The 12,048-nt window shown below is 47.0% G+C and overlaps 1 protein-coding gene across 4 annotated transcripts in view; it reads right to left on the bottom strand.

Moving 5' to 3' along the window:
- Window positions 1-1,600: 1,600 nt before the first annotated feature.
- LOC110535022 (rhotekin-like) overlaps window positions 1,601-12,048 on the bottom strand; it is a 119,401-nt gene continuing 108,953 nt past the window's right edge. For all 4 annotated transcript variants that reach the window (XM_036935480.1, XM_036935481.1, XM_036935483.1 and 1 more), the window contains exons 8-12: window positions 11,816-11,922; window positions 7,438-7,569; window positions 5,292-5,457; window positions 4,876-4,980; window positions 1,601-3,846 (exon numbers count right to left, since the gene is read on the bottom strand). In XM_036935480.1, coding sequence (XP_036791375.1) covers window positions 3,203-3,846; window positions 4,876-4,980; window positions 5,292-5,457; window positions 7,438-7,569; window positions 11,816-11,922 — 1,154 coding nt within the window. In that variant the 3' untranslated portion in view covers window positions 1,601-3,202. The remainder of the gene's footprint in view (window positions 3,847-4,875; window positions 4,981-5,291; window positions 5,458-7,437; window positions 7,570-11,815; window positions 11,923-12,048) is intronic.

Raw genomic sequence — 12,048 nt, forward strand, 5'->3', positions numbered from 1 at the left:
ACCACACTTAACCCTGCCCACCTTATCGTAATTTAACAACTACTACAATCACCTGGTTGGCATTGCTTAGTAGGTAAAAGACTGCACTATCTTAAGAAAAAGCTCAACACAATATTTGCTATAGATCAGTAATTCCTGTATTGCCTACTTCCATAATCGATTGCAATGTTCTATATATACAGTACCAGTCAAGTTTGGACACACCTACTTATTCCAAGGTTTTTCTTTATTTTATACATTGTAGAATAATAGTGAAGACCTCAAAACTATGAAATCATGTAGTAGCCAAAAAAGTGTTAAACAAATCAAAATATATTTTATATTCTTCAAAGTAGCCAACTTTTGCCTTGATAACAGCTTTGCATTCTCTCAACCAGCTTCATGAGGTAGTCACCTGGAATGCATTTAAATGAACAGGTGTGCCTTAAAGAAATTCCACAAATTAACTTAACCTTAATACGTTTGAGCCAATCAGTTGTGTTGTGACAAGTAGGGGTGGTGTACAGAAGATAGCCCTATTTGGTAAAAGACCAAGTCCATATTATGGCAAGAAAAACTCACATAAGCAAAGAGAAACAACAGTCCATCATTACTTTAAGACATGAAGGTCAGTCAATGCGGAACATTTAAGTGCAGTTGCAAAAACCATCAAGTGCTGTGATGAAACTGGCTCTCATGAGGACCGCCACAGGAAAGGAAGACCCAGAGTTACCTCTGCTGCAGAGGATAAGTTCATTAGAGTTCACTGCACCTCAGATTGCAGCCCAAATGAATGTCAGAGTTCAAGTACCTGACACATCTCAACTGTTCAGAGGAGACAGCATGAATCAGGCCTTCGTGGTCTAATTGCTGCAAAGAAACCACTACTAAAGGACACCAATAATAACAAGAGACTTGCTTGGGCCAAGAAACACGAGCAAGGGACATTAGATCGATGGAAATCTGTCCTTTGGTCTGATGAGTCCAAATTGTACATTTTTGGTTTCAACCGCAGTGTCTTTGTGAAAAGCAGAGTAGGTGAATGGATGATCTCTTCATGTATGGTTCCAACCGTGAAGCATGGAGTTGGTGTCATGGTGTGGGGGTGCTTTGCTGGTGACACTGTCAGTGATTCATTTAGAATTCAAGGCACACCTAACCAGGATAGCTACCACAGCATTCTGCAGCGATACACCATCCCATCTGGTTTGCACTTAGTGGGACTACCATTTGTTTTTCAACAGGACAATGACCCAACAAACCTCCAGGCTGTGTAAGGGCTATTTGACCAAGAATGAGAGATGAGTGCTGCATCAGATGACCTGGCCTCCACAATCGCCTGACCTCAACCCAATTGAGATGGTTTGGGATTAGTTGGACTGCAGAGTGAAGGAAAAGCAGCCAACAAGTGCTCAGCATATGTGGGAACTCCTTCAAGACTGTTGGAAAAGCATTCCAGGTGAAGCTGGTTGAGAGAATGCCAAGAGTGTGCAAAGTTGTCATCAAGGCAAAGGGTGGCTACTTTGCAGAATCTAAAATATATTTTGATTTGGTTACTACATGATTCCATGTGTTATTTCATAGTTTTGCTGTCTTCACTATTATTGGACAATGTAGAAAATAGTACAAATAAATAAAAACCCTAGAATGAGTAGACGAGTAGACGTCCAAACTTTGGACTGGTACTGTGTGTGTGTGTGTGTGTGTGTGTGTGTGTGTGTAAATTCTGGGACCGGTTTTCAGGCCATAAGGTTACGACTGTACCACAAACTATGCTATAAATCCACAAGGTCAAAGGTGGGATATCTAAACTCTTCACCCATGTATGTGCATTCCCAGTTTCTACATTCTCAAATACATAACATTTGCCAACCTAACTGAATTGGATGACATTAAAATACCCTTGAACTGAGACGAGCTGTAGCATGGGATTTAAACCCCCTAGCAACACTGTTCTCCATGCAAAGTATTGGTTTCGTCAACAGAGTATCGTTTGTGAGGAAATCCTTGCCTGCTAGTAGGGGCGTATTAAAGATTAACAAGGACACCCAAAGCGTTTGCCTCTCCATTCCAAAAACCATCTAGGCCTTCAACTTAACTCTAGGGGATTTTGTAGGGGCCGGCCCAGATTTCAAAGTCAGTACATTTGCACGCAATACTGCAACGAGGCAGTGTAACAAGTTAAGATGGGTTCTCGTGATTATGTAGTACGTTACCTTTGGCTTACTTCAATTCATTATAATTTACTCCATAAGTGATTAACATAAATCTTAAATATTGGTTCTTGTATAGTAGACCTACAATGTGTTAATGAATGCAGGGGAGGTTCTAGGAACCTTGCAGAAGCTCGATGTGACCCTGATGTTATCACAGTAGGAACAAGTAGTACAGTAAATTATTGGGAGAACTGTTGCATTAAGTTGAGCTTTCAATTCATTCACCGTCTGAGCAGTTAAGATCTCCGGCAACGCATTCTTTGCGTCTTTGAACACAAACATGCAATAAGCAAATCGGTACATAAATATACTTGTTCCTTCCAGGCATGAATTCATAATACAAGTGATGGGTCTAGTCATTTGGATAGATCACAGTGAGCCTTTTTGGTACAGGTAACAACAACCCCATGACCACACAGACACTAAACATTCCCATACACTGACAGTTCACTTGGCCACACGCTCACTGCCCTGCCCAAACACTGCAAACACAAATACAGCACATATAGTAAGTAAATACCGCAGCTGAACTAACAAGATGCTATGAAATCATGTTCATATTGAGGGGTGTATGGCTTGGATGACTGACGAGGAAACTCTCGTCTTTGACTGACAGATGCTGCCCTTTCCAGTTGGAGATTTCAGATGCGCAGAGCCTAGAGATATTGCGTTTATATCATCAACAAAAAAACTTTCTCTCTTCAATTTCCTAATCAGCATTACCATTTGAAAGGGAAGCAGAATACTCCCATGTTCTGTGGACCATTGATACTGACGCAGAATGTTTCCTGTCCTTAGTCTAAAGTAATTCCAGTTAATACCAGGGCTCTTTCAACTGAGGGACTGGCTTCCTTCCCGCCAGTTCTTACCAGGACTTTGGGTGATGTGGGGGTCTGAGGTGGCTTATCCCTGGCTCAGTGGTTTAAAGTGAGGGTCTGAGGTGGGTTGCCTATTGCAGGTGGGCTGCCTATTGGAGACGGTTTAGATGAGTGGGGGTCTGAGGTGGGTTATACCTGGCTCTGGAGCCAATTTCGGGGGTCCAGTTTAGCTCTCAAGTTCCTGAGGCTCCGGCGGGCCGAGGAGGGGCGTGAGAAAGGGGTACCGTCCAATGAGGAGGGGCTGTGGCTTCCCTCGCTGGAGCTGTTACTGGAGGTGGAGCTGGAGCAGGACAAGGTGGCCTGGGGGACGCATTCCGCCGGGATGGGGGCAAGGGAGGAGGAGGAAGGGGGCTGACAGGAGCACTGTAACACCCCCCCATACCCCCTGCCCCTGAGAGTGCTAAGCTTGGCATCCAGGGAGAGGGTGCGGGGGCGGAAGCGGGGGGAGGAGAGGGAGAGGGGCTCGGCCCAGCCTCGGAGGCGGGAGCAGGGGCTGGTGCTGCAGGGGCTGTCGCTGTCAGAGGTCAGGCTGGCATCTGAGGAGAGCAGGCCTGGCCAGGGGCAGCGCAGGGAGCTCAGTGGGCTGTGGGGTAGGCGGTGGGGGGAGCGGGGGATGTGGCGGGCCAGCCGAGGGGTGGGGGGGCCACCAGGAGACTCCTCGAACAGGGACATCCAGGGAGGAGAGGTCCCCAGCTGGCTCCTCAGCTCCAGCTCCTGCATCCGCTGCGTCAGGATGTCCGTCACAGTGCTGATGTCATCAGAGGTGTCAATAACTAGAAGGAGCAGAGGAAAGTTATTACTCCACTGTGGAAGGACAGACTATGCTAATAAAGTTGAGAAAGTTTAGAGAAGGGTAGGCCTAGACTTGGTGGTGGTAGTTGAGGAGGGATGTCAGCTTTAACACTCCTCAGTAGGTAGGAGAGCCCAGTACAGGGGGGGGGGGGGGGGGGGGTGGAGGACCCCACTGGTACTTCACCTGTCGTTGTAATAGGAGGAGAGCAGAGCACGAATCTCAGCAGACACGGCGTTATCCTGCAGCAAGAGACCCTCGCAAGAGGGGCTGGTGAGGGGGGCTAGGATCCAGGGGGAGGGGGGCAACCCATGGGGTGGTGGGCAGGTATAATGTACATTGACAGGCAGTAAAATATAATGGCGATATTATCATTTGGGGAATGAAATGATGTGCGCGACAAGGTAAAAGTACGTTCATTTGGAATATATGAAGATTAGCATTCGAGTGTACAATTAATAATGAAGGATTAATAATGATATTAGTGGGGGGGAAAAAGGGGAGGGGGTATAATTTGATCACAGGAACAAGGGTGAGTGGCATGGAGGGGAGATGGGACAAAAATTGAGAGAGACAAGGAGAGGGAGAAAGGAAGAGAGGAAGAAAGTGAGTCAGCAGCATGTCAGAGAAAGGAACACTTCCATCCATAGTCAAGTACAGAGGTTGGTTGGTGTGCTAGTGAGGTAGCAGGTAGCTCAGAGTAGTCGGATGGAGAGCTCATGCGTATGGTGAACCACGCCACTGTTAGAAGAACTAGTCAGAAACACACACATGCAGTTACGGAAAGGGGACCGTCCTCCTCTGGATATATCGTTCATGGATATATTTGTGTTTATAAACCTATTAACCTAAACAAACTATAATGTTACCCTACTGTATGTTCTAGATTTAAAACAAATGAATAAAAGCAGAAAGAGACCCTCAAGTTTCCAAAACGTCTTACTGAATCATATAAACATATTTTGGACAATATAGTAAACCGTTTCTGAATCCATTTGGGTTGCTGTCTTACCAATTTCGTGGTAAAGAGAACCCTGTTTCGACGTGACAAGGGCTGGTTTCCGGGGTGATGGCAGCTCAATCTTCATCAAGTCGTCACAGCACTGCTTCCATTGGCCTGCAGGGAAGAAGGAAGCCGTCAATCACCTTCAAACATCCAATCAAGAGCTGAGAAAACCACTAACACATCAGGAGCCAATGAGCACATGAACAAGAGCATATGAGGACCTAGAGTGTAAAGTGTGTATCATGTCTAAGGCCAGGAGGGTCGGGAGTTTTTTCTTACCTCCTGACCTCACCAATGAAGAACCTAGGGCCCTAATCATGTGATCAGAACCTACTTACTGATGTAAAAAATACAGATGTATTATTAGTTTATATTATAAAATAAAATATTATTGTTAAGTCATTATTATTATTTTTAATTACTCATGTCACAGAACTGTTGCCAGAAGGCTTCCATCCAGCGGTGTGTCTCTTCGCGACTGTCTGCCGAGAGTGTGTGTGTCACCTCCTCTCCCCCGTACTGGTTACTGATGCAGATGCTCTGGGCCTTACTGTGGGGGTCTTTCTCTGACGCACGTATTCTCGTCTCCTAACACACAGAGACACAGACACATGATAAGCTACTGACGTTGAATTAACCAAATGTTTCAATACCCACCCAAAAATAAGTATTTAAGCATGAAATCGTGCTTTTTAACGTCTGTCAACGCAGATTGTGAATGCACTTACTGACACAAAGAGCAGTCACTGACAGTCAAGTCCAGTAGACTCAGCCTCAAGCATTAATCTGTCCCAGTTATCAGCTTACGTCCCAATTATCTCTCCGTCCTCCCAGTGTGCACTTGTTCACTACCCTTCAATGATTTGAAAGGAAATTACTGGTATAAGGAGGTGGAAATACCCTACAGCCAATACCTCCACCAATGCTTTGGGAAGTAGTGAACGAGGGTACACTTCAGGAGAAAGGCAATATTATAGGGACGCACTAAAATGACTGTACTGCAATGTGTTTCCTCATCACCACCAGTAGATGGTAGCAGCGCCCTGTTCAGCCTCACTCTGGGCTCACGTTGATCCTGAGAGCAAAGCAGTCAGAGCTGCTGACTAATACATGATAATCCCGCTGATTTAATGATCTCTGCCTGAAGCTAAAACAGGGCTTTGTACTGTGGGTCAAGGGTCACCACGACTCAATGAGCCACAGCAGAAAGAGTAAGGCCAGCAGGGATCAACAATAGACAGGGTGGAAAGAGGAATAAGTTCTGTCCTTGAAACATTGGGGACAACTGGACTCTCTCTTATGAGAGACCGTCTGGTTGTATTAGGGCTTGGCGATACATTATAATTAATCAAATTAATTCAATATATATTTTTGCACAACATTCCAAATGCCTGTATCTCAAGAATCAAGAAAGACAATTATGTACAGAGCATTTAATGTGCATTTGGAAAGTTTACAGATGCGTTGACTTTTTCCACATTTTGTTATGTTACAGCCTTATTCTAAAATGGATCAAATAAACCCCCCCCCTCAATCTACACACAATACCCCATAATGACAAAGTGGCATTTGGAAATTGCCCCCAAGGATGAACCAGACTTGTGAGGTCTACAATTTTTTTCTGAGGGCTGATTTATTTTGATTTTCCCATGATGTAAAGCAAAGAGGCACTGAGTTTGAAGGTAGGCCTTGAAATACATCCACAGGTACACCTCCAATTGACTCAAATGATGTCAATTAGCCCATCAGAAGCTTCTAGAACCATGACATCATTTTCTGGAACTGTCCAAGCTGTTTAAATACACAGTCAACTTAGTGAATGTAAACTTCTGACCCACTGGAAATTTCACAATAAGTGAAATAATCTGTCTGTAAACAAATGTTGGAAAAATGACTTGTGTCATGCACAAAGTAGATGCCCTAACCGACTTGCCAAAACTATAGTTTGTTATCAAGAAATATGTGGAGTGGTTGAAAAACAAGTTTTAATGACTCCAACCTAAGTATGTAAACTTCCGACTTCAACTGTAACTGCCTGTAGCTCAGGACCAGGACACAGCAGGGGTTCAAACCCAGTTCCCACATTTTAATATAAAAATTGATTTATCAAACAAAACTATGCAACATTATCTCTGGGATCCTCAGGATTAAAAATCAGAGCAAGATTACTGAATGTAAGTACATTATTTACCTTCAGAGGTGAATGTATCAAACCAGTTGCCGTGATAAAAGTTGTTGTTGTGCACTCTCCTCAAACAATAGCATGGTATTTTTTCACTGTAATAGTTGCTGTAAATTGGACAGTACAGTTAGATTAACAAGAATTAAAGTTTCTGCCCATATAAGAAATGTCTGTGTCCTGGGAAATGTTATTGTTACTTACAACGTCATGCTAATCACATTAGCTCAACTATCCCGCGGGAGGACACCGATCCCATAGAGGTTAAGAAGACATCACAAGTAATAATAGAGGTGGCATTAAAATATCAGATAATCCCTATATCCGTAGCTAGCATGCTTTTTTGAGTGTGTGTGTATCTGGTAAAGTACTTTTTTAAATAGACTGACTTTGTTGATGGCGATGGTAAATGCTGGCTCGACGTTAGCCTCCATATCCTCTTGCCGGTGGTAACAGAAAAGGTTTGTCCCTTTAAGGACGCCGTAGACATTCGTCCAACTCTGAGGGTCACCTCCCAACTGCTGTGAGAGACAGAGAGAGACAGACAGACGTTTATTACGAAAAGCTATTTAAAAAAAAAAAAAATTAAATCAAGTCATTTGTGGAATATTATATAAAGTTACCAGGTTGTTAGCTAGCTAGCTAAAATACGGGCCCCCAATCCTCAACAATAAGAAAAAAAACTGTTGCTCCAGTAATATGGGTCAGATCTTTGAACCGTTTTGTCACATCCTGATCTGTTTCACCTGTCTTTGTGCTCGTCTCCCTCCCCCCTCCAGGTGTCGCCCATCTTCCCATTACCCCCTATGTATTTATACCTGTGTTCTGTTGGTCTGTTGCCAGTTCATCTTGTCAGGTCTTACCAGCGTTCTTTCCCGCCATTCTGTTTCCTAGTTTTTCCCGGTTCTGACCATTTTGCCCTGACCCCGAGCCTGCCTGCCGTCCTGTACCTGCCTGACTCTGACCTGATCACAAACTTCTACCTGCCCTCGACCTGCCCTTTGTTTCTAATAAATCATCTGAGAACTGTACTATCCGCCTACCGTGTCTGCATCTGGGTCATATCATGAGTCGCGATAGTACGAATTGGCCATGACTGACCCAGGAGACTCGGACCAGCACCACAATGCTGTCTCTTCCCAGGGAACCACCATTGGAAGACGCAAGGAGTTACTTCAAGATCTTATGGAAGGAGTCCACACCTTGGTGGAGTGCCAGGACCGTGCCTTCAACACATTGCTGGAGCAATTCCGCGGATTGTCTGTGAGGCAGCCCGTCACTACAGTAACCACCCAGACTGTCAATTACCCTGCTACCAGCGGTGTTTCTCCCCAATCTACCCCGGCTTCCCAAGAACTCCGCTTACCTCCTCCGGAGTGCTACCCTGGAGATCCCAGATCCTGCCGGGCGTTTCTCTCACTGTTCTCTAATCTTTGAGCTGCAGCCCTCTTCATTTCCCTCGGATCGCTTGAGAATAGCGTATGTTATAACGCTGATGTCCGGGAGGGCTCTTGCCTGGGCTACGGCGGTGTGGGAGCAACAATCCATTGTTTGCCTCAGATTGTGGTGGACGTACAGAAAGTGTTTGATTCTCCGTTGTCTGGGTGGGACGCGGCTCGTAAGCTGCTAAAACTATGTCAGGATTCCCGTAGTGTGACTATGTGTTGGATTTTCGCATGTTGGTGACAGAGTGCCTGGAACCCAGAAGCCCGGGTTCGTAGCCCGGGAGCTGCCCAATGGACCTCGACTCACTCATAGCCTTGACCATCCGGATCGATGGGCGGCTACAGGAATGTAGGAGGGAGACGGAGTCTGTTCCCTGTCGCCGATGCTCGTCCTCGATTTCTACCTCGCCTCCGAGGAATCATGGAAATCCACAAAGCCTACATTTCCAGGTGGATCCGATGGCAGCCGAAGTCTCTCGGATGACACCGAGGGCTGTCGAGTTGTCTCCTCCGGGGCCCATGCAACTGGGCAGGGCTAGATTGTTTCCTTCTGAGTGCTTACGTGGACTTAACACCCAGAACTGTCTGTATTGTGGAGTAAGATTTTTTTTTTATCTACCTGCCCATTTAAGAACAAGGCTCATCAAGGAGGTACTTGTACAAGTACGCTGGTGAGACGTATGGGGAGTTTCCCATCTTCCATTGCTCATACCCCTCTCCGTGCTACCCTGTTGTGGGGTGACCGGTCCAAATCTCTCCGGGTACTCATAGACTCTGGGGCCAATGAGAGCTTTATGGACGCTACCCTGGTGTTGGAGCTGGGAATCCCCACACAACCCCTCTCCATTCCCATGGAAGTCAGAGAGTTGGATGGGGGCTCTATTGGCAGAGTCACCCACACCAACCTGAGAGTGTCGGGTAATCACAGTGAGTTTATGCAGTTCCTGCCCATCAAATCCCATCATGCACCCATGGTTTTGGGGTTTTCCTGGCTCCAGAGGCACAATCCCCTGATCGACTGGGCTACTGGTTCAATCCTGGGTTGGAGCCCATTTTGCCATGGGCATTGCCTGCTCCGGGACCTCTTCCTGCAGGCTTGGGAAAAGCCCCAGACCTCTCCGCCATTCCCGCGGAGTACCAGGACCTCCGGGAGGTTTTCAGCAAGGCCCGTGTCACTGCGCTCCTCCGCATAGGCCCTATGACTGTCCCATCGATCTTCTCCCGGGCGTCTTTTTTCCCTGTCAGATCTGGAGACTAAGGTGATGGAGACGTACATTGAGGACTTCCTGGCTGCAGGGGGTATCCGTCCTTCTGCCTCCCCTGCAGGCACAGGGCTTTTCTTTGTGGAGAAGAACAACAAAACCCTGCGTCCATGTATAGACTACCGGGGCCTGAATGTCATCATGGTTAAAAACTGTTACCCGCTTCCACTCATCGCCTCGTATTTCGAGCCTCTCCAGGGGGCTACCATCTTCCCCAAGTTGGACCACTGGAATGCCTACCATCTGGTAAGGATCCGGGAAGGGATGAGTGGAAGACCCCCTTTACTATGGCAAGCGGGCACTACTAATGTGGTGATGTCGTTCGGACTAACCATTGCTCTTGTTGTGTTTCAGGCCTTGGTAAACAAAGTTCTCCGGGACATGTTGAAATGGTTCATATTCGTCTACCTTGATCCTTGTGCTTTCCCACTCGACTTAAGAACATGTCCTCCAGCGTCTTCTGGAGAACCAGGTGTACATCAAAGCAGAAAAATTTGAATCTCCTTCCTGGGGTACATCATATCTGCAGGCAACATCCTTATGGATCCTGAAAAGGTGAGAGCGGTGGTGGATTGGCCGCAACCCACCTCCAGAGTGCAGCTGCAACGCTTTCTGGGGTTCGCCAATTTCTACAGCACCCGGGCTTCCCCCCTTGCAGCCCTCACCTATCCAAAGGTCCCGTTTTCATGGTTTTCAGGTGCAGACCAGGCGTTCTTGGACCTCAAACACCAATTCACTACCGCCCCCATCCTAATCCATCCAGATCCGTCTCGGCAGTTCGTGGTGGAGGTCGACGCCTCGAACATCGGAGTGGGGGCTGTCCTGTCCCAGCGTTCGGCCCAAGACCGAGAGCTGCATCCTTCCTTTCCTCTCCCATCATCTCATCTTCACAGAAAGGAATTACGAAATGGGTAACCGGGAACTTCTGGAGGTGAAGATGGTGTTAGAGGAGTGGAGGCACTGGTTAGAGGGGACGGTACACCCATTCATAGTATGGACAGATCATAGTATGGGATTATCTGATCTTTTAATGCCACCTCTATTATTATTTGTGATGTCTTCTTAACCTCTATGGAAGCCTGGTGCTCTGTCATGCCTCTATTGCCCCACTGCTACACCATCAGACCCCGAGACCCTTCCTTGGTTCTGGAATCTGGTCATTCCTCTCGACTGGCCTGCCATCCTGGCTCCCATCGGACCCTGGCCTTTGTACGACAATGTTTTTGGTGGCCCACATTGGTTCCTAACCATCGCCGCCTGCACCGTGTGCCCAGAATAAGACTCCTCAGCAAGCTCCGGCTGGCCTCCAACCACTTCCCGTTCCTGATCACATATATCCCTGGACTTCATCACTGGTCTACCCCCGCCTGATGGCAACATGGTTATCCTTACCGTGGTGGACCAGTTTCCCTCTCCCCAAGCTAACCTCAGCCAAGGAGACGCCACCTGCTCATGGTGCAGCACGTCTTCCAGATCCATGGACTTCCGGTGGACATGGTCTCCGACCGTGGTCCTCAGTTCTCATCCCAGTTCTGGAAGGTTTTCTGCACAGTCATTGAGTCCAGCCTGTCCTCCAGGTTCCACCCCCACCCTAAGGCCAGTCGGAGCGAGCCAATCAGGACCTGGAGACGACTCTTTGCTGCCTGCTCTCTGCCAACCCCACCACCTGGAGCCAGCACCTCTGCCTGCCCTGACCCCGAGCCTGGCTGCCGTCCTGTACCTGCCTGACTCTGACCTGATCACAACCTGCCCTCGACCTGCCCTTTGTTTCTAATAAATCATCTGAGAACTGTACTATCCGCCTCCCGTGTCAACATCTGGGTCATATCCTGAGTTGTGCTAAGTTTGGACTAGAAACAAGCCGTTTTTGCTATAGTAATGGTGCAAGCATGACGCTAATGAATCTGCACTGGGGAAACCACGGTAAAGCAAAACCTTATCATTACAACAATTATTTTCTAAAACATATGCACAACAAAATATTTTGTCGCACTTTAGAGCCCTACGCACATGTCTTGCTTTCCTGCCAAACACACAAGTGCACAAGCACAGACACTCACCTTGACCTTCAAGCAGCCACTCATCATCTGCTGGGTCATACAGTGAGGCTGGGCAGCCAGGCGACAACACACACTGCCGTAGAGAGGCACCCAGTACGAACACTCCTCTGAAGGGAGAGAAAGAGGGGGAGAGGGAGAAAGAAAGGGATGAATGAGGGTTGAGAAAATAAATACAATGAACATATAACACATGCACACACACCAACAGTAATAGCAGGGAATAAAAGTCTCAC

The sequence above is a fragment of the Oncorhynchus mykiss genome, chromosome 11 (assembly GCF_013265735.2).
Source record: "Oncorhynchus mykiss isolate Arlee chromosome 11, USDA_OmykA_1.1, whole genome shotgun sequence".
Classification (NCBI taxonomy): domain Eukaryota; kingdom Metazoa; phylum Chordata; class Actinopteri; order Salmoniformes; family Salmonidae; genus Oncorhynchus; species Oncorhynchus mykiss.